We start from the raw sequence: 25,246 nt of genomic DNA, 5'->3' as shown, positions 1-25,246 counted from the left end.
TATATACACGCATATGTAATGTAATATTAGTTTGTGAATTTATTTACTTCAAAACCAACCATTTTTTCATCTCTTTACAGTTGACATTTGTATCTCTATAAATTGTCTTTTCAAATTCGTCCAAAGTCTGTAAGAAAACAGCAGAATCATTAGTTTGGTTACAGTTTGAGAACATACTAACACTGATGGCGTGGTTATTGATCTCTTGACCTCTTTCTAGTAGCATATCTTTCAAGACTTGTGATAGTTCTTTATCCGAGAACAGTGTGGCCCACTTCTCAGCCAGGGTGTAGAAATGAGGGCTAATTGAGTGAAGATCGAGACTAGTAGCACCAGATTTAATAGCGTTTAGTACTCTTGGAGCGAATAAATCAGGCGGGAGCAATTCGACAAAAGGAAGAGGTTCTTCAACTCTAGAATCTTCATTAGATTGCGCACCCACTACAGCAAGAAGATGGACCATCCAAAGTGGTAACTCTAGTTTTGCATTTTTCGATATTGGTCTGCCTGGGTTTCCCTCCAGATAACCCAACCCAGGAACGTCATAGTTGAATCTACAGGGAAATCTAGTACCATCAGCCAGTATATCATCTATATCATAGTATCCCATCTCGGCATAAATCTAAGGCGATTCTCAGGAAGCTGAACCGGCAAAATATAGGCTGGTATTTGGAATTGTAATCTTACTTTTGGCGTTTCTTCAATATGAGATATACAAATGCTTTAAATGATTTTAGGTTTGGGCTTGATGGCTCTAAATGTAAACAATAGAAAAGAACGCAGTATTATAAAGCAGAAGACATCGCTCGCTAGTTAACGATTCTTTTTTACGTGTTTCGCGATGTTGAGAGGAAATGCATCTCGATGATATAAATCACGTGATTGATGCTTGCACACTACAAAATCGTCATTATATCACTGTACACGATTCGCATACATGGCTTTCTCGTTGTCCCTTTTTTTTTTCTCGAGTTTCGGAACAAATCGGGCCATCCTTTTCAAGCTGTTAGCGGAAGGACATTTGGTCCGAAATACACGTAAAAATGTGCGCCTACATACTAAATATTATGTCGCCCTTTTTCCCGGGATCCCAGTCTTCACCTAGTAAGATTGCTATTGTTGCATGTCTTCCCCCGGTACAAATGTCCTTAATACAGCAGGATCTTCCGTGCTAGTAACTTCGCAGCTCTGACTTGTCCCTCCCATTTTTTGTGGGGGACCCGAAAGAAGTTGATAATAAAGTACGTTTCGCTGCTAAGTGGAAATCCTCTCCTTTTACCGTAGAGCCTGACTATTTTCTGTTGACCCTGCTTTGATCTATGCCCATTGACATATGAAGTATAACATCACACTTTATATATATATATATATATTTATATATAAAGTAGAAAATGACTGCTGAAAATAAAGACAAGCAGTTTTAAGCATTTTCACTACTCCTTGTATTCCTATCTCATCAGACTCTGTTGAAATACGTTGCACCTGCGATACAATCTCTCTCTAGTGCTTTGTTTGAATATACTGTTTCCAATATTCTACCTCCTTCAGAAATCAATTGAAATACTGAGCCAGTTATCCTGAGTCATCTTCCACATCTAAACTTATAAGTTTTACAAACAAAAATGGTTTTAGACACAGTTATTTATCATCCTACGTTGACCAAATTCATTTCTTTGTTGAATAAAACAGCCGGCAGAGAAAAGATCTTGAGATTGCTACAGTACTTGGTTAGATTCCTTGCCGTTCAATACAGATCTGGTTTGAATAGACAGTTACAATCTGAATTCACGTCTGTCAGAAAGATTTTGAGATTCTTCAAGCCATTGAATCATATCCAGGACGCAGCCAAATTATACGATAACAAGATTGCTCCAGATCAATGGGTTAGATGGTTGTCCATAATCAAAAATGTGGGTTATGTTGGGTATTTAACTTTGGATCAAATTAACTTGTTGCGCATCCTAAAGTTAATCCCAGCTACTCCTATTACTGCCAAGAAAGTTCCTCGTTACACAAACTGGTTTTGGTTCGTTGCGTTGATCGCTGGTTTGATCACCGATGTCCGTAAGTTGTACACTTCTCAAAGAAAGATCGAAGCCTCTTTGAGTTCTAAGGGCAATGCACCAACCGAAAAGGCTAGTTCTGAAAAGTTGACCGCTTACTACAATGAGAGATTCGCCGCATTCAGAAGACTAATCTGGGATTCTATCGATACTTTCATTGTCTTAAATAACTTGCAATTCTTGCGTAATGACGAATCAAGTGTCGCCCTGGCTGGTGTCGCTACATCCGTCTTTGGTCTACAAGATGTCTGGAAGACTGCTTAAAGGACTTCTCCTTCCCTTTAATTTAGTTTATATATATATATATATTTATATGTATCTTCTTTCAACTTAACATATTACTCGATATGTTGATAATTGTAATTTCAGCTGGTACCGGGATAATTTCTGATGATGCCTCCGTATTAACTAGATGTCTGTGCAGCTATTAGGATATACTATCACCATTGTTTCATCATTTTAATACCAATGTTACCCGCACTTGTTGATGTTTACACTTTTCGACAGGCTTCAAAGTTGAAATTGTTGAAAACTACTTGAAATTCCATTTCATCGAGGACATTAAGCGAGCACCATATTCGCGGCTACTCTTGCACTTCTATTCGTAATTCATTGCTTCTGCGGGATAACATCACCACTATTTTTATAGGTGGATATTCCTCAATTTAGACTAATCGCTTTGGGATTATTTCATTCTGTTCTTTTCATTGAAAAGCCGGTTGTTAATCTGATCTGGTATTCGAAATACAGCAGATTGTTAAAAAGACAAAAGAATTGAAAAAAAAAATGAGCACAGGCACTGGATATCCTCCCAGTCATGCAAAAACAGGAGACTCTCGTTCTATTCCTTCACAGCAACAAATGCAGGTGCCAGTAAGTGGGAATATGCTGCAGCAACAGCAAAGATTGATGTACCAGCAGCGCTTGAAACAACAACAGCAGCAGCAATTGCATTTTGAACAACAAATATACCAGTTGTTGACTACTTTGAATCGGAAACCAAAGAGGTTATATCAGTTTAAGGAGGATCCAGATGACCTTTTGAAAAAATATGAGCAATTCAAACCAAGTTTTGAGTTTCACATATATGAAAATAACTTTAAAATATGCGCTCCAGCAAATTCTCGTTTACAACAGCACCAAAAGACACCACAGAACTCCAATGATGGTTTAATTTTGAACAAAAACAATGAAGTTCTACGGGAATTTTTGGAGTACGTTGCAAGGGGTGTCATTCCTGAAGCTATAATGGAGGTACTAAGGGATTGCAATATTCAGTTCTATGAAGGATGTCTAATTCTTCAAGTTTACGACCATACTAATACTGTTGATGTCAAACAGGAAACTCCGAACCCAAACCAAATGCCGAAAAAAGTACCCACACAAACAGATTTACAGAAGCGAAATAGTAGTTCCTCATCCTCGGGACCAGGAGCTGCTGCAAATTCTTCTGTGCCAGCGACTCGTGTTCCAGTCGATGGGTCTTCTTCTGTACCCGCACCAGTCGGTGTAACGCCTAAACCAGAAAATGTAGCCGCTAATTCCCTCTCCAACAATGGTAACACTAATACAACCAATGCCTCAACTGTGCCAAATTCAACCAATAATGCTAAGAAGGATAAAGAAAATTCAGGAAAATCCTTCACAACTTTGAAAAGGCCAAGGATGTATAGAACTCTGCTCAGACCGAACGATTTGACACATTACTATGATATGCTTTCTTATGCAGACCATACAAGGTTCCCAGATTCGATGTACCAACAGCTTGAATCTGAAATACTAACTCTTACTAAAAGGAACCTCAATTTAGATACACCTTTGAATCCTTACACTCACAAAGAGTATGTCAGTGACGAAGAATTCCTAGAACCGGTTTACGAGGAAGAAAAGCAAAAGTGGGAATTTCCCTACAGAGAATTATGTATTGAACCGTTCACCAAAGGTGCTATAGAGCACATTGAGTTACATGAAGAGCTTCCACAACATAGTTCTACATATGAACAACTAATGTTAATTCTTAGTGAAAAAACTACTACCACAACTGCCGCTACCCTGGCAGCATCATTGCTGAAGAAAGCTGAAGCTAATGCTGCTCGAAAAGCTGCAACTAATGGTAAAACTTCTGGCTCCTCTGTAGGAGTAACATCCAACAGCGTTGCAGCTGCGGCCGCCGTTGGTACTGGAACAAACACAGACGCTCAACAGTTTAGTAGGCTAAAAATTATTGAGCATTGGAGAGTAGAAAAGGAAAGAAGAAAACATCAAAGTGTGAATTCGAACATCGTTCCAAGTGCATACGATACTCGTATTTCTATGGGTAACCCGATGACGCAGAGAAGAGCGTCACAACAGCATACTGATGGTCAGTCAATGAATCAAACGTCAACTGCCGTAGCGAACAAAAGAACTGGTACGGAACCTGAGGAAAAACCTAAGGCAAAGAGAGGGCGTAAGGCTACCAAAAAGGCTGCGGACGGAACCGCTGCGCCTCCGAAGAAAAGGGCGATGACAAAAAAGAAGGCTGCTGCTGCTGCTGCTGCTGCTGCTGCTGCTGCTGCTGCTGCTGCTGCTGCTGCTGCTGCTGCTGCTGCTGCTGGACCGCCATCGGCTACATGACCGGCTTATAATTCGAGCTGCGTAGTATCTAAATAATTTCAATTTAGGATATTGAACAAAAAAATGCCAAACCTGTGCCTGTAATGAGTTTCAACGATATTCTACATATGCAAACTACGTGAATGAATCTGTTGGTTCATTCTCTAGTAAATATTTAATGAGTTCATAGATGTTTTGTCTGTCTTCAGGAGTATGCACCCAGATGCCGTACACCTCTTTCTTTAGCGTCTTGATCATCACAAGGTCATCCCTAACTTCAACTTTCATTGGTTCCAGCTCTTCTTCGCGATTCGGAGCGAATAGCTTTCTCTTGTTGAGAACACTGTTTGGAGCAATCGCCAAAGAAAAGTTATCAGGATTAATTCTGTTCATAATTATTAGTCCATAATTGTAGATGTCGTGACCAGTCAATACGTGTGGAGTATTAGCTTCAGATTGTTGGCCTGTTATAGTATCATCATAACTACTCACTTCTGGTAGAATTGCTTCTTTGTCACCGACATCTCGAAGATATATCGCCAACACGCCTTGATATTCTAACTTGTTCCAATTATCATCGCCCCACTTATACACCGTAGCATGCGGAGTGTGAAAAAGTAGTTGTTTAATCTTAGGATCATAACGCGCTATAACGTTAAAATTCAATGCCTTGCGATATATTTCCAAAGTCTCCGTCGACATTATCTGTAAATGTAAGCTGCTTCTTCTATATTATGTTACTTCTTTCGTTGCAAAAAGAAGGGACCAAAATTCCAACTGCTTTTATTCGAAAAGTTTATTTCTCGAAATTGGGTGAAGATATTATTCCCAGTTATAGTTACCAGACAGGTTAACCTGCGCAATCATATATACTGTACTCTTCGTATCACTCTATTTGAATTTCTGATGGGGTACAGTCAATTTTTTGATTTTTTCATTTCTTAAATTTTCATATTTCTTCGAAATGCAACCGGCAGATGTCTGCAAATGAGAATATAAAGGTGACTGACGTGCTTTGATAAACCGGTTGATAAGAGATGCTAATGACTATCATCAGTGAAAGTAAAAAAAAAAGCCAACAACCATCAAATGGATCAATTGACAATAAAAACCCCATTACTGCCATTTAGAGAACCGTTAAACGGCGGACCCACTTTTCTGTTGAAATATGAGAATTTACAGCCAGGCGGAAGCTTCAAATCAAGAGGAATTAGTCATCTCATCAAGACGACAATGGATTCCATATCTGATCCTGAAAACGAATTAGCTGTTTATTCAAGTTCTGGTGGGAATGCTGGGCTTGCAGCTGCTCGTGCATGTGCTACCTTGAAAGTACCATGCACTGTTATTGTCCCTAAATCGACAAAGCCAAGGATGATTAAGAAAATAGAGTCAGCAGGTGCTAAGGTCGTGATCTTTGGTGATCATTGGAAAGAAGCTGACACGTATTTAAGAGAATATGTCATGAGACAGTCTTCGTATTCAAATACTCTTTATGTGCACCCTTTCGATAACCCCATTATCTGGGATGGTCATTCGACAATGATTGATGAAATCATTGAACAGCTGGCGGAATCCCATACTGACATCAATGATGTAAAAGGGATTGTGTGCAGCGTTGGAGGAGGCGGTCTGTACAATGGGGTCGTTAATGGATTAGAAAGACATGGATTGGCGGGCTCAATTCCTGTTTTTGCCATGGAAACCGATGGGTGTGATGTATTGAGCAAGTCTTTGATAGCTGGTGAACCCGTAGTATTGGATAGAATCAGTAGCATAGCTACTTCTTTGGGATCAACCGAAATATGCGCAGACTCTTTTCAAAAGGCTATTAAATTTTCGTCGAAGTCAATTGTCTTAGATGATAAGAATGTTGTTGATACTTGTTTGAGGTTCTTTGATGAGACCTCGATTTTGGTCGAACCAGCATGCGGTGCTTCGTTACATACTTGTTATCGTCCTGAACTGTTAGGACCATTGGGACCAGATGATATCGTAGTAGTTATCCTTTGCGGTGGATCATGCAACACTTATGATGATCTAAAAAGTTTCCATTGAATAGTATAGCCAAAAGACGATAGTTTTGTTAGATGACACTTGAATATTAAAGATAAATATATATTTCAAAATTTAAGGTCACAACGATTATTTACCAAATAGTTTTCTGGTATTTTGCTTGGCATAATGGGTAACACCATGTTTGAACACCTCATCTAACTGTTCTAGTGTGAACCTTTTTGTTTCTGGGATTGTGAAATAAGCAAGAACCCAAATCAGAAAGTTAAACGCACCGTAGAAATATAACCCTCCTGAAGTTCCCATAGAATCGGCCATTTTTGGCCATGTCATCGTCAAACAGAAATCAAGCAACCAATTGATCGACATAGCAAAAGCACTATGAGCCATTCTAACGGTAATGGATGGGGTTTCTGCTACCAATGTAAAACTAATTGGCCCAATACCAATACCGTAGAACAGCACAAATACATACATAGCAGCCAAACCAGCAGCCAACCGAGCTTGATCTTCTTTGATATTCAAAATACCACCCAACCAAAACAAACAAGCGCCTTCTACAGGAAGTGTCAAAAGCAACATTGTTCTTCTACCAAATCTGTCGATCAACTGCGAGGAAAGGAAAGTAGCTAAGAAACAACCACCTCCAATACCGATTGAGCCAGCAATGGCAGTTACCGGGTCAATACCAGCATTCGTTAAAATTGTTGCAGTATATGAAACCAAGATGTTAACGCCACCGTATTGCTGACCAAGAATACCAAGGAACGATACCCACAAAGCAAATCTGTTTCTGATGTTACTGAATAGGGATTTAATCTCTTGGTGCCAAGAAAGTTTAGCTGCAAGTTTATGTTCGTATTTCAAAGACTCATATAGGATATAAAAGTCCCGTGAACCAGAGACTTCTGTGTTTCTCAATCTGATTAGGGACTCTAGGGATTCTCTGACAAATCCGTTTCCAATAAGCCATCTTGGTGATTCAGGTGGAATGTAAACCACGAGAGCCGTGATAAAGGGTGCTACACAAGAAGAACCAATCATTAATCTCCAAGATAGGTTCCCCTCGATTTCGACAAAAGCTCTATTGAAAACTGAACCCAAACAAACACCAAGAGCGATAAAAGTCTGCCACAACATTAAAATTGCGCCTCTAGAAACTGCTGGTGCACATTCTGCAGTATAGATTGGGACAGTAGATGAACATAAACCCATACCAATACCTAAATATAATCTTGCGAACAATATAAGACCTAATCCGTTCGAAAAGCCTTGGATCAGAGAACCAGACACACCGATAAAACAACTTATCAAAACAATAAATCTTCTACCAAATTTTTTGTTCAATAAGACAGTCAGTGGTAAGGTCAAGACACCAGCAGCCAAATAAGGCGCAGCTAAAGTAAGACCTTGGATGTTAGGGTTTGTAATGTTGAACGCCTTTTGATAACCCAAGACAGCACCACCGACAGCACTTTCATCCATACCGAAATTGACGGCGGCCAAAGAGGTACATAACGCAGCCCAAATCATACCTCTTGACAAAGACAGAAATGGATGTGTTAACTCCCTGCCGATCTTTTTTCTTTCCTTTTCGGAGTAGTTATCAGTTAGCAAAACATCAGGATCATTAGCCAATAAAGCACCACGACTTAATAGTTCTTGGTATTCTTGAAGATCATACTTCAAGACCAATTCATCAACTTCTTTCAGAACTTCTTCTGTTGGTTTGTTGCCATTAAACACATTTTCGATTTCATCAATAGTTGATCTTGATTCAACTTCGACAAGTGCGCTTTCTTTTTCAGAGTTTGAAGGAACATTAACAACCTTTTTCTCTTCGGACATGTTGGCAATTAGTACTTTGCTTGAGAACAGCAATCCATACTTTTTGAGATTCTAAGAAAGATAAAATGAAAACATGATATGATTTAAGTGATGACGGCAGTGTATCGCTGAGAAAAGCTTTGAGGCCTCAATATATATAAAAAAACCATACCAACTACAAGTAAGCAATTTAGCAGAATAAGTGTATATTGTATTGGATTGAACATGCATAACTGAAAGCAGATACCAAATTTCCACCGCGTTTGAAGATCATGTCGCCAATATTAATAGAATAAGCCTAGGCCATACAAAAAGGGTATTGAAAACTCAGTTCACAGAAATACCCAACATAGTACAGTGACTCTGCCAAAAAAAGTTACTCAGCAATAATTAATACTTGACCAGAAACAAAAGATACCGTAAGAGAAGAAACGGTAAGAAACTAGCTTTCTATGGCAAGAACATGGGATAGAGTTTAAGGTTTACATTTACGAGTGGATGGTTTATTTCGAGACAGAATCGTGTTTGTAGAGAATGTACTGCAAACAAAAACCAGCAGAAGTAAAAGTCAAACCCTTCATGTCGTCGAAGCAAGTTGAAGAATTAAAAGAACAAAAAGAACAAAAAAAACTCACACAGTATAATGTCCCAAGTTGTGAGATCAGCCGTGCAGCACAATTGAATGTCTTTATTGAAAAGATCCCCCTCTCCATCCGATAAGTAGTATGTTAATTATATCTGCTGCACCCCACTATCATACTCCTCGCAGATCGATAATGATTCAACTCTCCAGGATTTCCATATTTTTTCTTGCAGACGCAACCCTCTCGAAAGACAAATAAAGACAAAAGAAATAGAGACAAAAAGACATTTTATTGAAACACACACAGAAGAGAACCGTAACGACTGGGTCAAGTAATCCTTGAACACATTTGGGATTTGTGTGCCGTTTCAAACACGGTTGGTTGCAAATAAGAAAAAAAAAATTCAAAAGCTATCAGTCCACTAAATTGCTTGTTCCTGCCTTAGTAGTGATTCTTTTAGTTCAATTCCCCATCTGAATCCTGTCAGTTTACCCTTAGAACCGATGATTCTATGGCACGGAATCACGACAGCAATGTTGTTTTTCGCTAGAGCAGAACCAATGGCTCTCACAGCTTTTGGATTCCCTAGCAGAACGGCTAATTGCTGATAAGAAATCGTAGCACCGGCCTTGATAGTCTTTGTAGTCTCCCAAACCTTTTTTTGAAATTCTGTTCCAAGGAGATACTCACATTTGATGTTCGTTTGAGAGTCAATACCACCAGCCAGTATCTGTAAAAAATCAAAGCTCAACTGTTCTAACCATGCCACATCGTCTGATTTTAAGATGGATTTATTCTTTAAGGTATAAATAGATCCTTTATTCTTTGACAAGGAGTTCACTTTGGATACAAATTTCTTAGCATCGCCTAATAGTTTTGGTTTCGTTCCTGACAGCGAAACGAATACAAGACTTTTGGTCGAAGGTTTGACCACGATCAGCACATTTGCTAGATCGTGCTCCATGAAATCGTACACTAATAAATGGGACATAATGTGCTTTGTGAAGTGCACCAAGCTTGCTTTCTTTACTCTTGTCCTGCCCTTTTACTGACGTGTTGCAGCCATTCTTTTTTTTTTTGGGATATTGGAGTTATATATACCTGGATGTACAGCATCGGAGGTTGACCGTTCGAGAAAAAGGAGTTCTTCCTCCTTAAGGTTGCATACACCACACATTCCTTCGCCCCTATCTGCGAACCACACTGTTTCCTATTGTAAGCATTAGCACGCCTGCCAGTCTTGCTGTAGTTTCAAGATGTAGATATGATGTGAGAAATGATATACATCACGTGATACTCTCTCGTTTTTAAATAAGTTATAGAGATCCGAACTACTGTAGCATATTCATATCGATGTGACTCCCGGTGAAGCACCTACTACAATAAGATGAGATTATTAGATTACGTTTTATTCACGGGTGCAGCCATTCAACCCAACAATCTTTTCATTTCGTCAAATCATGTGTCAAATTTGTAGCGCATCGCAGATTCCATCCATATATCTCCATACTATTTACCACCAAGGAGAAAGAATTTCAGCGAAATTAAAAATTGAATACTAAGTTAAAATCAAACGATATATGGAAATGAGCTGACCCTGCGAATTCATGAAAGAAGCCGGTAACAAGACACACAAGAGAATTAATAATTTGAAAAGGGTTGATCAGGGAGAATACATACGACACAGATTAGTTTTCCCTCATTGTTTCTGTTTCGAAGTTGATGGGTCAAGCTTAGAGTGGTGTTTTTCCAATTTAAAATGCATCTTCGTTGCTGTTTTCGTTCAATGGCACGAAGGTTTCATACTAGTCGGAGGATAACGCTACAATGGAAGAACAAGATGTTTCAAAGTACCCCACGTCTACAAAAGGGTCAACAGAGGTATTCAGAGACGCTTTGGAAATATTTCAATGCACCAGGTAATGCGTTTTTTGTTACGACTAATGTAGTTACGTTAACAGGGATGGTGATATATTCTACCGTATCAACGATGTCAAGACAAGCAACTATAATAGATTCGTTGGAAAACGGATTTGGGGTGGAGAATAGCCTTGATGCAGTTTACGATGATAAGCAAAATTTTGCGGTACCGAAGAGACCCCGCTCTGAGGTCTCCTGGAGAGAGAGCAGTCAACTAAAGAAGCAAGCTATGGAACAACGAAGGTCAGAAGTGATAGGAGAAAGTAATAATGCTGCCGCCGACATTGAGACTATTTCAGATCCATTTTTGGATTCTAATCCCGAGGGGAAAGGTCTACAATCAGCCAACTCATACATGGTAAAGATGGGTATATTTTATTTATTTTACTCGTTCCATATCTATAAGAAATCGTTGGAAACGGGAGTTGAGGTTAATGACAAGATGTTGCAAAAGCTTTTAGACAACGTACCGCAGAACGAACACGATCTCCATGATATACAGAATGCGGCGTTTTATAAGAGTTGGCGTCACGAGTTTGGAGCATTATTGAAGAATTTGAGTAAGGCACAACATTTTAGTGTGCCGAAGCCTGAAAGTTTCCCGGAAGAATTGCAAGACGTCTTCAAGAGGTTAAGCGATAGCAAGATGGCATTCCAATCTGACTTCTATGAATTTTACCAGTCGATCAATGACATTTCACAAAGACGGTTATTACAGCTATGGTATTATGACAACAGCCGTAACCTTTTGAAACAGAATAACTTCAGTAACGAAAGGATATACGAGCAGATGGTCTTTGAAAGTTCCCAATGGAACAACGATCTTTTCGAGAAATATATTTCGGTACTCTATCAACCCAGTAGTCGGCGTTTCCAAAGCATGTTCAACAATTATTTCAAAGGAATGACGTCAGTATCTTTAGATACAGTTTTAGGAGTCTTGAAAGGACTGATAGCGTCTAACGTCCAACGTAAGAACGACCACATAGTAAAAGTTGTTTCACTACTTCGAAAAAATAGCGTTCTGGCTGGAAAGAAAAAACTTCGAGTCATTATTCCTACAGAGGATAAGATACCATTGTTAGAACAAATGATGACAGCAGATGTCCGGAAAAATACGTATTCAGTGATGGCCAAGAACCCTGTTGCATTGAAACTTCTTTCAACTCTCGGAGGAGTAAAATCGAACTAATAGACAAACAGAGGGGTCTTTCATTCTGTGTTGTTTTTATTTCAAAAGTAGACGAACGGACGTTGGTTTTATGAATAAATGATAATTAAATACTAGTCCGTATCACATTTTGCATCTATACTTATTCCTGTATATAAACTATTATGGACTTAAGCTTTCATCTACTTTTGTGGTACATTGTTTTGTTTAGAATCCTTCAATACAGCAGTTTTTTCTTGGGTTCAAGCTGTACCTATCAAAGGACATAAAGGTTTGTGTCACGTGATCAATCTTTTTTTTTCATTTCCGCTTTAAGTAACTGAAAATCAATTATTCTCCGCCCAATACAAATGAATTAATCGATTAACATGGTTTGCCTGGTCTAGATATCGTCCCTTATTGTATGTTGTCAAATAGAGAGTATTGGTAAATTGAGTTTTTGCTAAAGGTCGCTTAATTTAATTCATTGATATAAACTTGAATAAACTTACAGATTTTTTGAAGTTGTCAATAGCTGTGGTTGGGTTTTATCTGGTTGAAATAACAGTTTTTAGGCTAGCGAGCAAAACCGATAACATTGGTAACAATACGCCTCTCTTCCTCTCTCTATCACTGTGCATGATCTACCTGTTCCGATTAGTAAAGTATAACATATTCACAGTTTACGCAGGGCTTATTTATTGAAAGTTCCGGGGAAAGATAAGTTCTTTTCACTGTTAATTGTTGTATTAAATTTTCATCGAGGACAAAAGGGTTTTTATAATCTATTTCAGTGAAAGTTACCAGCTTCGTTCACTTTGTCAATCGAAAGTCTGTAAGGACATGGCTGGACCAGGTGCTAGGAAGAGTAATGCTTCAAACACTCCACAGGACAAAAAGATGAAGGGCGATTCTATTCAGGATCAAAAAAATAAACAATACAATAGCGGTGATGTTGTAGAACCGTTTGTTTCCGATGCTATGGCGAAAAACTCCAAGCAATTATTATATGCTCATATTTATAACTACCTAGTGCATAACCAACACCACGATACTGCAAAAAAGTTTTTACAAGAGGCAAATGTACCACTGTCAAAAGCCGTGCCACAACACTCGCTAAACGGTGATAAATTATTAAACTCAAAAATGTTAATGAATTCTCCGGATACTTTTTTGTTCGAATGGTGGCAATCACTTTGGGCGTTGAACCAGTACGTTGAAACAACACCAATTGAAAATTTAACCAGTTTGAAACCATTTAATGATAGAATTGTTCCAATATTGCCACAAGTTCCACCTCAGGAAATGTTGTCTCGTGTCGTGCGAACTGGCCCTATTGCTCCAGCAATGGGCTTCGCCGGCAACATTGTCCCTCAACAACAACAGCAACAACAACAACAACAACAACAACAACTGCAGCAGCAGCAGCAGCAGCAGCAGCATTTCAGAACAATGACTTCACCCGGTAGTGGAAACACTCCTTATGCAACCAACGCGAATTCCTTCCCAGCAGGAGTGAGAGTACCACAGCCACAGGGCTCATTTCAACCCGTTCTAGGAACCACTCCGAATGCTGGTACAAACGCTGGACTTGGTGTGAATCCCTATCATGCAGCGACCTTGGGAAGTTCTAAATCTACTCCAAAACCTCAGAATACTTCGGTCGGAAGCAAAAATAAACAAACCAAGAAGAGTTCAGCAACTAATAAAGATTCTGGCGCCAATACTAAACCACGAGCTAATGGGGAATCAAAGCAGTTCAAAGGTGTTAATTCCTCGTCAAAGGTGAAGAAACCAAGCCCGTCCGGATCACAACAAGTTCAAGCTAACTGGACCAAACTACAGCAGAAGCAACAGCAACAGCAACAGCAACAGCAACAGCAACAGCAACAGCAACAGCAACAGCAACAGCAACAGCAACAGCATCAGCAACAGCAACAGCACCAGCAACAGCAACAGCACCAGCAACAGCAACAGCACCAGCAACAGCAACAGCAAATTCGAATGCAATATCAAAAAATGATGACTTTAATGCAACACCAACAAAATCAACAAAATCAACAGCATCATCAGTTGGGTAACCAAAACATACTTCCAGGACAAGGGGATCCATCAGATAATTCAAGTCCGTCCCAGCAATATCTACAACAACAGAGAGCTTATGAGAACATGGTAAAATCACAACAGCAAGACCAACCAATGAACAAAGATCATTTTGCCATGTCACTCCAAACACAACAGCCTCAAAGTTTTGATTCATATGCTATGCCAGCCACTATGGGTCCACAAGCATCTTCTCAGCCTTTAGACAATAATAAAAAATCAGAACCTCTCTCAAAAATAGATGTTACTAACAATCAAGATTTCAATACATTCTCTGGTGGTTCAAATAACAAATTGAATTTTGGTCAGTTTGATATGTCAGGCTTGGGTAATGAATTCATGGGAGGGCGGAAGCAGTAATATGTATGTTTTACATGTTAGCTCCCTCTCATATCCGTAATACTAGTCAAAATCGAAATCAAATGACATCTGGTTTTTGACCAATGTAATTTACCGCATGGCGACGACCTAAATTTTTTCCCTTTCTTTAGTACCTAGAGTATATACCTTTCCCGTAATTAATATGTAACATTAAACTATCTGATTCGTTTTCATTGATGACTTCATTGACACTCTCTTTCGTTCTGTTGCCTTAATCTCGACTCTTGATAATGTCTTCCTGCCAATTTGTTCCACGATCAATTTTGTCGGATACTACTTTCTTTGTAAACGTAAACAAACAAAAAAAATAAAAAAAAAGCGTAACTTGATCTACATATAAATGACATCTCACTCTCAATACATTGGACAATGTAGCACAAAACTTCGAGGCTTGTCAAGCGGCTCATCCATCAATCCAACAGGTTGAATATCCTCTCATTTTGAGTGAAAACAATGGACATTTTCCAAGCGGTGCCTTTGCATCTGCAAATCCCTAGGATTGAAATTCCCAAAATGGCATCTGCAGCATCGACTCCATCAACGATGTCTTCGTCACAGACTTGGAGCAGTTCACGCCCACAAGTTCCGATCAGTTACCAGCAGTTGCGCAAGCTTAGTGAGTGGGGTATTGAGGCTTTGAAGGACACTTCGCCGACTGTTGTAGGCCAAGATCGCTTTGAATCACAGGAGATTCTGATTGATAACGATTACAGAACTGATTTTCTGAACTCACATGAAGAAGATAGCCGATGGAGTAAACAAGTAGATTTGATCATGAAGCAGCTACCTTATGGTGACCTGGATGCCTTTGTTGATGAATTTCACTATGAAATCATTTCCTCGCAACTGTTAACAAGCTCGATCGCTTCTCATCACCAGTTATTTACTGTTCAGAAATCAATCCTGAACTTCAATAAGGAAAACACCCTATCGATTCACAACGCTGAAGGAAAGACTATACCTACAAAATATGGACAATTGTTAATTTCTGGAAAAAAATTCTATTTACAGAGAACAATTCCATACATGTTCACCATATTGACGGCAAGAAAAGCTTTCCGTAAAATGCTTTATAAGAGACATCTACCTAGATCCTCTCTGATGTCCTTATTGATGATTGCTGTTTATCTAGCTTTACAGCAAGAGTACTTCCATGCAAAATATTCCAAATACACTGCCCTTTTAAATCTACGACAGATGAATGCTGCATTGCAATCTGTAGACAAATTAATCTATCGTTATCACCTGACTTATAAAGAGCTGACTATTTACAAACCAATCGCATTGACTGAAAATCGTGGTCTACGTTCAGATGAAGCCAGAACACTGACATTACTAACAGATGTCCTTACATGTACAGTAGACCAGTTATTTCACAAATTGAACATTGCATCTAGTAACATTTTGCCGGTTGTGAATGCAGTTCAGTTAACTGATTATATCAGTATTTACAATGTGGATTTGCAAAGCCTATATCAAATGATCCGAACAGTGGAAAGTCTGGACATTACACAAAAGTTGGAGAGATTGCAATATATGAGAAAGTTCTTTCTGTGCTGCTTACTTTCAATAAACTACACTGATCCACTGAAAAAGTGTGAGATTGCATTAGTCTTGAAGAGAATTTTTCCTGGATACCATGTGGAAAAGACTTCCGACATAGAGCGATTTCAAATAATCTCGAAACAATTATACACATTAACACAAGGTATCTCATCATTGTTGCCCGTTTTGCATCATTACAAACATTTACTTTTATCCGTGTACGGAAGTACTATTGAAAAAGAGGATCCCGAATCAAAGGAAGCTGTAATAACCCAAAGTATCTATCGCTTGTCTGAATTGCAGCGATACTTGATGAAACAGGACAAAACATCTACCGAACTCTCTTCTCACCTGATAGATGAGTTGAATGGAATAATACAAATATGGAATATCGACTATAAACATAACTCGCATGAACAGTTGAAACCACCGAAATGTTCTCCTCGGCCTTCCAGTCAGAGAGTTTTCAGCGGTGGACTCAATCTTGATATCGTAAAGACGACCAGTGATATCCCCGTGGTAGTTGATTCATTTCCGAAACTCACTTCGCTAGTAGACGTGTTAGAAGTAGATGAAACTGGGTCAGACATTGAAAAAGAACATGAGGAATTGGTGTACGGTACTGAAAATGATCAAGAAACAGCTTCTAGCAACGACTCTAAGTTTTCTCGTTTTACAGACGACCAGTTAAGGCACGAATTAAACCAACGAATACTGAATCTGTCAATTGAAAATAAGAAAAGTAGAGAAAACTTGAGAAAACAGAAAAGTTTTGAGCTGATGAATCGGAAAATAGAAAATCAGAAGAAGGGCAGGCCCCAGATAGATTGCAAAGGTCTTTTCAATTCCGAAGAGAGTATACCAGTACTTTTCGAACTAAAACAATTTTTAAACAGAAGAAGTGATTGACCTACATCCAATATTGATATCACTTGAATGATAAAAGTATGTATTATTTTAGTATATATAATAAACTTAAACCACCAGCATTATCGTTTCGAATATATTATAAACACTGCCTGGTTAGTTCAAAATTTCGCCTTGCTTATCGAACACAGTGCCTTTATAAGAGTCAAGGTTTTCCCCGCCGTAAGACAATAGACTTGAAACTTCGACAAGAATTTCATCATTGACTAGTGCTCCTACATCTTTCAACCAAGATGTAGTTAAATGAAGGTAAGCATCCCTAGCAGTTTCAGGATTATCATTTGCAGTTCCAGGAGCGTTTTTTAGTGGAGAGAATTCTTCTGCTCTTTCGACTTCCAAACAACCAAACCTAGACATAGGAATGGAGGGGAAAACGTCAAAAATAAACTGTTCTAACTTTATACCGTTAGGTTCTGATGGTTTCACATATTTGTCATTGACATTATCGTAGTACGAAATTTTCTTTTTGGCTATATGATATGGCATAGATTCTACCCAATTGTCCAATTTCGTGTTCAATAGATCTACTGAATAGTAATGGTTGACAATATTGGCAGCACGTAAAGTTAGTAGCCCTGTGTCCTCATCAACAGCTTCTGCTAGAGGTTTTGAAATTTCTGAGTATTCTATGACACATGGCTTATCATTTTTGGTGGCTATTATACCAACAGATTCATGAGCATCACGTTTTCTCACAGCTTTCGTAGCAAGTTGGAAGTCATTCTTGATAGCATAGCCGATGAAAACTGGATCTGCAATTTTAACAAGGACATTGTCGACGCAATACATGTGTATGTGCTTGATGCCGCGGGAATTGAAGTCATTTAATAAATTATTAGTTTTGATAGCACGGTATAGGCCACCATTACCATCAGGTGATTCCACAAGTTCATCTTTGTCGCTCAAGAATAACTTTTCTCCAGAAATATCAAGAGCTGGTAACGTGCCTTGGTTAAAGAAGTGGATCTGAGATTCTGAGAGGCCAAAAAAGTTATGCTCCTTGAAGAAAGATTCAGTAGCGGCTCTTGTGGGTCCTGATGTCATGATGTACCATTGTATCGGTTTCGTACAGCCAGCAAGAGTTTGTAGTCTTTTTAATCTTTCAGCTTGGATCTGGAATAATGATTTTCCAGAAGGTAAGCCGATATTGTAGCATCCCTTTGGTGCGGAAGATCCCAATCTCGTACCTTGACCACCAGCCATTAAAATAACAGCAACCTCGCCATTCTTGATAGCATTTAATCCCAATTGTTGGTACGTATTCCTCAAATCGTCATCTCCAATCACCGATTCGTACGATGATGCTGGTAACGGTCTGATGACATTTTCAGAGCTTGAATTTTCGTCTGCCAATGCAATTGCCTTCTGGCAATCTTCAGACAATTTTTTAGAGTCAAACTTACTCAATTGGTTCAGAAAATGCTCCCTTTCGTTTTGTGCCAAGGTGTCCCAGTGGGCAAACAAATGTGATTGACCTTTTGATTCGTACTGTTGTTTCAAGTCAGTCATCGCAACAGAATGAAAAAAAATATCTAAACTATACCGACGATTGATCTGCTCACTGACAAATAATCAGTTTAAACACCTACTGGCTTATATCAAGTGTATCTGCATTTCCTTTTTCTTCAGATTCATCTACATGATCTTATTTATAGATCGAAAACCGCTTTGAGTGAAACACCATAAGGCTCGATAATATTATGTCACGTGCGACGATTTGTAAACAAACGGAATTTCCACGTAATAGTTAATTAGGCAAAACGCACAGAACCAGGGCAATTGGATGCGGCCATTGAATTGATTTTCTGTATTGACTTATTCCTTGGTATTAACGAAGTTCCGGAGTTAATCTACAGCCAGATCTGGTAAACCAGTTCTACACTCTTCAAGATCTTTTGTGCATTGTGTCACCTTTAGAGGCTTTTCTATGTTGTGATTTGCCTTAATTCACTATTTGATTTCTTCAATATTGTGAGATTTATTATCATTTAAGGCTTTAGAACAAAAGATTGACAAGTTTGATCATTTGAAAGGCAGTACAGATAGCCCTAACAAGCACTGAATCTAGTGAAAGGGATTGGATTGTATATAGGATATCTCAGATGACTGGCCGATCCAGGGGCTATTCGCTTCGAACCCAGTTGTTCAACAAGAAGCTCAGTGATAAGTTGAGGTCGGAATCTGAAGAAATTGAAATGGAAATAGCGAACGATGGTGACAGCTTGCCGGCCTCTTCGTACAGTACAGAGAATCTTCCAAGTAATCAGACAAAGAAACGGAAAAAGCTTAGTCTGAGAACAAAGATAATGGATCTGATTTTAAATCGGACAACACATCTAAGCTCGGAGAGCGGTAGAGTTATACCGATATGTTTGGATAAGAACTCGGTGTTATATCAACAGTATGCCCGCTCGAATCTTCTTATCGATGAGAGGACTGATAGACCATACCGCGATAATGTCATAACGTCGTCCCGATATACCGTATATTCGTTCTTGCCAAGGCAATTATACGCGCAATTTTCGAAATTGGCAAATGCGTACTTTTTGTTAGTTGCTATTTTGCAGATGATCCCATCGTGGTCTACAACTGGTACGTACACTACCATTGTACCGTTGTCGATTTTTCTAAGCATATCGATGGCAAGAGAAGCCTGGGATGATTTTAAGAGACACAGATTGGACAAGGAAGAAAATAATAAATCTACCAAAGTACTTACTATGGGTAAGGACCACGATGAACTTGAGTCGGATTCCATATATTCATTATCAAACGTATCTGCAAGATCCACGGACGCAATTTTAAGTGATTTTAATTCTATGCATAACTTAAATGACGTGACAGAACCATCTTATACAGACCATTTTACCAATCTCAACCTCCTTCGCTCACAGTTCGATATTCACATAAAAAAGAAAGAATGGAAAGATTTGAAAGTTGGAGAGTTTGTACTCTTGAATTCAGATGACTGGGTTCCAGCAGATATTCTTTTGTTGAGTACTGACGGTGAAAATAATGAGGCTTTTGTCGAGACAATGGCATTAGATGGTGAAACAAACCTAAAAAGTAAAAACCCTTTACCAGAATTAGCCAAGCGTATGACTTCAGCAACTGGCTTGAGCATGCATAGTGCCACAACTACATTGGAAGACCCTAACAATGATTTGTACAATTTTGAAGGGACTGTGGAAATTGATGGCGAACTCTATCCTCTAGGGTCTGATAACGTTGTTTATCGTGGAAGTATCTTAAGGAATACCCAAAGTATTGTTGGGATAGTCATTTTCACCGGTGAAGAAACTAAAATTAGGATGAACGCTATTAAAAACCCAAGAACAAAAGCTCCGAAGTTACAGGGCAAGATCAATCTAATCGTTTTATTTATGGTGTTTGTTGTGGCAGCAATGGCTATGTTTTCTTATTTGGGTCAACATATCCTTAAGAAGAATTACGTTGACAATAATAGAGCATGGTATTTATTTCAAGAGGACGCAGGAACGGCCCCTACTATAATGTCTTTCATCATTATGTATAATACATTGATTCCACTCTCCCTATATGTCACGACGGAAATTATCAAAGCCATGCAAAGTAAATTGATGGAATGGGACATTGACATGTATCATATTGAATCTGATACACCATGTGAATCAAGAACAGCTACAATCCTCGAAGAATTGGGGCAGGTTTCCTACATTTTTAGTGATAAGACTGGTACCTTAACTGATAACAAAATGATTTTCAGAAAATTTTCAATATGCGGATCATCATGGTTACATGAGATAGATGAAGACCTTATCGATCCCATTGATGATGATATTGATGTGATTTCTATTGAAGATAGAAGCTTTTTGAATGAGTTTGATCTGCGTTCAACTCATTCAAAGAATCCAAGAACATCAATAGAGTATAAGGGAAATTCTGGAGCCGTATATTCAGGAAGGCCCTCTATGGCATTACAAATCCAAAGGCAAGAATTGGCAGAAGACCTCAACACCACAAGAACGAACTCTAGTAGAAGTAGTGAAGAAAAAAACGGATTAAAGACCACAGTGGACTTACTTCTATACATCCAAAAACATCCAAATACCGAATTCTCAATCAGGGCAAAATTCTTCATTCTTTCATTGGCGTTATGCCACACATGTCTACCAAAGAAAACGCATGATGGGACAGATTCTATTTTATACCAATCTTCTTCACCTGATGAACTAGCTCTTGTGACTGCAGCAAGAGACATGGGTTTTGTTGTGACGAATAGAAATTCAAGCACGCTTTCAATTGCCACCTACCCTAATGGATTTGATGATCAGCCTATTGTTGAAGACTATGAAGTTTTGGAGTACATTAATTTTGATTCACAAAGAAAAAGAATGTCAGTTGCTGTAAAGATGCCTAATGATGACGACAGGGTCCTGCTTATTTGTAAAGGGGCTGACAATGTTATTTTGGAACGTTTAAGAAACTCGGAATTAGCTCAAAATAAAGTTCTAGAACAACAAAATCTTATCGAACAAAGAAAATTAGAAGAAGCTGAAATGATTTTGCACCAACGTAAATCTCTAGAACTGACTAACATGAGAGACGGTATTACAGGATTAGCGAGAAATTCACAATTACAAAACAGAAGCAGTATCTCTACTCTGAAACTTGACGCTGCTAGGAAGAGCATATCACGAAAAGCCTCCATTCGTAGTGAACAAGAACTGCAAATTAACTCAATTGACGATTTTTTGTCAAATATCCAACATGATGAATCACAGATTGAAAATATCATGCTTAATGCGCGAAAATCAGTTCAATTTCAGCAAAGAGAGAAATATGGTGAAGCCGAAGATAATTCTGAATCAATGGACTCTATAGAAAAGTACATTGGAGATGAGAAGCTTATTAAAAATGAAGAGTTTATCTTAGAAAAAACTTTGAATGCAATAGATGAATTCTCAACGGAGGGCTTAAGAACGTTGTTGTACAGCTATAAGTGGATACCTGCTGAGGAATATAAAGCTTGGGAGGCAAAATATCATGAGGCGAAAACTTCTTTGACAAATCGTTCTACACAGATTGCTGAAGTCGGAGGACACATAGAAACCGACTTAGAATTACTAGGAGCTACTGCCATAGAAGACAAGCTACAGGAAGGCGTTCCAGAAGCAATTCAAAAAATAAGAAGGGCTGGAATTAAGATGTGGATGCTAACTGGTGACAAGCGTGAAACAGCAATCAATATTGGATATGCTTGTAAGCTCATTTACGATTATTCAACTGTTGTTATCTTGAAAAAAAATGACGACAACTTAATCTCAAAAATGACAGCTTTAGGAGAAGAACTTGACACAGGAAAAATAGCACACTGTGTGTTAGTGATTGACGGTGCATCATTGGCTGTGTTTGAAAACAACCCGACTATGATGAGTGTCTTCATTGAACTATGTACTAAGACAGATTCTGTCATTTGTTGTCGTGCATCTCCTTCCCAAAAGGCGTTAATAGTTACTAACATTAGGCTAAAAAATAAGGATTTAGTAACGTTAGCCATAGGTGACGGAGCTAATGATATTGCTATGATTCAATCTGCCGATATTGGTGTTGGTATAACTGGTAAAGAAGGGTTACAAGCATCACGTTCTTCTGACTACTCCATTGCACAGTTCAGATATCTACTCAAGTTATTGTTTGTTCATGGACGGTACAATTATGTGAGAACTTCAAAGTTCGTTTTATGCACGTTCTACAAAGAAGTTTTGTTCTATTTGACTCAAATGATATATCAAAGGCAGACTATGTTCTCTGGTACTTCTTTGTACGAACCATGGTCTTTGTCCATGTTTAATACCCTTTTCACTTCGTTGCCAGTCATCTGTATTGGTATGTTTGAGAAAGACTTAAAACCAATGACATTGTTAGCTGTTCCTGAATTATATACTATGGGTCAGAAATGTCAAGCATTCAACTTAAAAATTTTCCTTGTGTGGATGCTTACCGCTGCAGGGATATCAGTGCTTATTACATTTTTGAATTTTGAAATTTGGGGTTTCACAGCACAATCAGATAATTCCATATATCCAATTGGGGTTATAAACTTCACGTCAATATGTTTCTTGATAAATGTGAAATGTCAGTTTATCGAAACAAGAAACAGAAATTGGCTAGCATTTGCCTCTTTACTAATATCTTGTATCGGTTGGATATTGTGGTGTTGCCTATTACCTGGAATTTATGGCGAAAATGCGATATATGATGTTCTAATTGGTCTTTATCACCAGTTCGGAAGAGATATTACTTGGTGGGCCAGCTGTTTGATTTTGATTATGTTCCCTATGATGATAGATATCGTATGTCAAACATTCCGTGCGATGATATGGCCAACTGATGGTGATATTTTTGCAGAATTGGAGCAGAAAGATGACATCCGGAAAAAATTGGAATTTGCTGCACACAGGGAGTTGCATCAGAGCTGGTCTTTCCAAAAGGATCCAAGTAGTGTCAAGAAATATGCTATGAAAGCAGTAAATTTCAAAAAGAATGGTGCTGAAGATTCAAATTATAATACAAATGATAGATACGATATAAAAGACTTTGATACGGAAGAATACGAAATGCTACCCAGTGGTAAACTCATCCATAAGAAGCAGGTGACCAAAAAGAGTGTCAAATCGAAGTTAGGCAAAAAACTAAGATTTAAACTCAATTCTAAACCAGATGATTTTGAAATAAAACAAATAATTGAAAACAGAATGAGGGATCTCGAATGAACCGATACTCTTTACCAGGATATCCACCCTTTCTAAAGTTTCCGATGCGCTACGTTGAATAAGTTCTGTTAAATAGTAAGTTTGTAATATACATCGATAGAATTCTTTAATCATGTTTTACTATCTTTTTTATTGCTATGTGCTTTCTCCGGACTTCCGTTTATTTGGTCGTTTAATTTAAGAGGTATCAATCAGCCTAATAACAACCTTTCTAATAAGTTCAATAGAATGATGACTATGAATGGCGCTATGAGCATCATGAGTTGTGTATTCGGTTCCTCTTTCCTTTCTGCGGAGTTATCATTATGACGCGGCTGAGTACGACGAGCTCTTCTTCCGAACGGGGAATCATAATTCGTATACACTTTGAAGCCACCAGGGCCTCCAAATGAGTAAGTAGCGCCTCCTGCATTTCCAAATGGTCCACCGAACGGCCCCCCGAATGGATGCCCGCCAAACTGTCCGCCTGGACCACCACCTCTGAACAAGAATTCAAATATATCTTCTGGTGAACCACCGAATGGTTCACCAAATCCAGCATTCCCACGGAATCGTGGCCCCCCTGCTGCCGCCGCAGAGCTACCTCCTCTATACGATTCCTGTGCCGCAGCTCTGTCATCAGGATCATGGCCCAGCTGGTCGAAAATCCTCCGTTTAGAATCGTCTGATAGCACTTCGAATGCTCTATTTATCTTTTTGAACGCCTCGCTGGCCCTTGGATGTCTGTTCTTGTCTGGGTGTAATTTGATCGCCAGTTTCCTATATGCCTTTTTTATATCGCTCTCTGACGCTGACTTCCCAACTTTCAACATCTCATAGAACTCATGCTTATCCTTCGAAAGAATGTCAAGCGTTATCCGCTCCTGTTCTTCTGTGTATTCTGACATTTCCTAAATCAAACTCTGATTAATTGCAACTTCAAGATATCTCTCAATTAGCTAAAAAAAATTCGCAAAACTCACCGCTGGTCTATCACCTGTGGACTTATCACTGCAGATAGATTGTCTATCTCTTGGTAATATGTCTTCTTTCCTCTTATATGTATATATCCAGGGCAGAAAAAGTGAACCCAACAAAAAACCAACTGTTATATCTGATATAAACCGACTTTCTTTCTCTTGCTTCTCTATACTAACCCAGAATCCGTATCAAAGAATAGCTGAAGCTACAGGCCATTAGCTGCTTCGTTTGCGACAGTACTCCAGAACCAGTTTATCTCAGTTGGTCTATCAGTTCTTCAGCACTGTATTTTAATTCAAAAAAACCGTTAATCAGTATTTCATGTATGTGTGAACATTTTTCAAAATTCTTTTTTCTCTTTCTTGCCTTCCACAATGTGAAAAGCAGGAATTAGACCGCCAGCTGAATCGGAAAAACATC

At 38.7% G+C, this 25,246-nt stretch overlaps 13 protein-coding genes across 13 annotated transcripts; 7 read left to right on the top strand and 6 right to left on the bottom strand.

Annotated features, from left to right (window-relative positions):
* Positions 1-43: 43 nt before the first annotated feature.
* Positions 44-610, bottom strand: PSF3 (DNA replication protein PSF3; the record flags this gene model as incomplete). Its single annotated transcript, XM_454033.1, has 1 exon — positions 44-610. One exon carries the CDS (start codon positions 608-610, stop codon positions 44-46), a length of 567 nt encoding a protein of 188 aa, XP_454033.1.
* A 1,012-nt stretch (positions 611-1,622) lies between these two features.
* Positions 1,623-2,327, top strand: PEX11 (Pex11p; the record flags this gene model as incomplete). Its single annotated transcript, XM_454032.1, has 1 exon — positions 1,623-2,327. The coding sequence occupies one exon, from the start codon at positions 1,623-1,625 to the stop codon at positions 2,325-2,327; it is 705 nt and encodes a 234-aa protein (XP_454032.1).
* A 522-nt stretch (positions 2,328-2,849) lies between these two features.
* On the top strand, positions 2,850-4,679 carry SPT20 (Spt20p; the record flags this gene model as incomplete). The annotated part of the gene is made up of 1 exon (XM_454031.1): positions 2,850-4,679. One exon carries the CDS (start codon positions 2,850-2,852, stop codon positions 4,677-4,679), a length of 1,830 nt encoding a protein of 609 aa, XP_454031.1.
* Positions 4,680-4,793: 114 nt separating this feature from the next.
* Positions 4,794-5,360, bottom strand: DCP1 (Dcp1p; the record flags this gene model as incomplete). Its single annotated transcript, XM_454030.1, has 1 exon — positions 4,794-5,360. One exon carries the CDS (start codon positions 5,358-5,360, stop codon positions 4,794-4,796), a length of 567 nt encoding a protein of 188 aa, XP_454030.1.
* A 387-nt stretch (positions 5,361-5,747) lies between these two features.
* On the top strand, positions 5,748-6,716 carry KLLA0_E01805g (uncharacterized protein; the record flags this gene model as incomplete). Its single annotated transcript, XM_454029.1, has 1 exon — positions 5,748-6,716. One exon carries the CDS (start codon positions 5,748-5,750, stop codon positions 6,714-6,716), a length of 969 nt encoding a protein of 322 aa, XP_454029.1.
* An 87-nt stretch (positions 6,717-6,803) lies between these two features.
* Positions 6,804-8,522, bottom strand: KLLA0_E01783g (uncharacterized protein; the record flags this gene model as incomplete). Its single annotated transcript, XM_454028.1, has 1 exon — positions 6,804-8,522. The coding sequence occupies one exon, from the start codon at positions 8,520-8,522 to the stop codon at positions 6,804-6,806; it is 1,719 nt and encodes a 572-aa protein (XP_454028.1).
* A 984-nt stretch (positions 8,523-9,506) lies between these two features.
* On the bottom strand, positions 9,507-10,076 carry MGT1 (methylated-DNA--protein-cysteine methyltransferase; the record flags this gene model as incomplete). The annotated part of the gene is made up of 1 exon (XM_454027.1): positions 9,507-10,076. The coding sequence occupies one exon, from the start codon at positions 10,074-10,076 to the stop codon at positions 9,507-9,509; it is 570 nt and encodes a 189-aa protein (XP_454027.1).
* Positions 10,077-10,844: 768 nt separating this feature from the next.
* PET494 (Pet494p) lies at positions 10,845-12,197 on the top strand (the record flags this gene model as incomplete). Its single annotated transcript, XM_454026.1, has 1 exon — positions 10,845-12,197. The coding sequence occupies one exon, from the start codon at positions 10,845-10,847 to the stop codon at positions 12,195-12,197; it is 1,353 nt and encodes a 450-aa protein (XP_454026.1).
* Positions 12,198-12,998: 801 nt separating this feature from the next.
* MSS11 (Mss11p) lies at positions 12,999-14,618 on the top strand (the record flags this gene model as incomplete). The annotated part of the gene is made up of 1 exon (XM_454025.1): positions 12,999-14,618. The coding sequence occupies one exon, from the start codon at positions 12,999-13,001 to the stop codon at positions 14,616-14,618; it is 1,620 nt and encodes a 539-aa protein (XP_454025.1).
* A 474-nt stretch (positions 14,619-15,092) lies between these two features.
* INP2 (Inp2p) lies at positions 15,093-17,093 on the top strand (the record flags this gene model as incomplete). The annotated part of the gene is made up of 1 exon (XM_454024.1): positions 15,093-17,093. One exon carries the CDS (start codon positions 15,093-15,095, stop codon positions 17,091-17,093), a length of 2,001 nt encoding a protein of 666 aa, XP_454024.1.
* Positions 17,094-17,207: 114 nt separating this feature from the next.
* QRI1 (UDP-N-acetylglucosamine diphosphorylase) lies at positions 17,208-18,620 on the bottom strand (the record flags this gene model as incomplete). Its single annotated transcript, XM_454023.1, has 1 exon — positions 17,208-18,620. The coding sequence occupies one exon, from the start codon at positions 18,618-18,620 to the stop codon at positions 17,208-17,210; it is 1,413 nt and encodes a 470-aa protein (XP_454023.1).
* Positions 18,621-19,213: 593 nt separating this feature from the next.
* Positions 19,214-23,866, top strand: DNF3 (aminophospholipid-translocating P4-type ATPase DNF3; the record flags this gene model as incomplete). The annotated part of the gene is made up of 1 exon (XM_454022.1): positions 19,214-23,866. The coding sequence occupies one exon, from the start codon at positions 19,214-19,216 to the stop codon at positions 23,864-23,866; it is 4,653 nt and encodes a 1,550-aa protein (XP_454022.1).
* Positions 23,867-24,057: 191 nt separating this feature from the next.
* On the bottom strand, positions 24,058-24,753 carry HLJ1 (type I HSP40 co-chaperone HLJ1; the record flags this gene model as incomplete). Its single annotated transcript, XM_454021.1, has 1 exon — positions 24,058-24,753. One exon carries the CDS (start codon positions 24,751-24,753, stop codon positions 24,058-24,060), a length of 696 nt encoding a protein of 231 aa, XP_454021.1.
* Positions 24,754-25,246: the final 493 nt, after the last annotated feature.

The sequence above is a fragment of the Kluyveromyces lactis genome, assembly GCF_000002515.2.
Source record: "Kluyveromyces lactis strain NRRL Y-1140 chromosome E complete sequence".
Classification (NCBI taxonomy): Eukaryota; Fungi; Ascomycota; class Saccharomycetes; order Saccharomycetales; family Saccharomycetaceae; genus Kluyveromyces; species Kluyveromyces lactis.
Note: the sequence above shows the minus strand (reverse complement) of the source record. Positions and strands in the feature narration are given on the sequence as shown.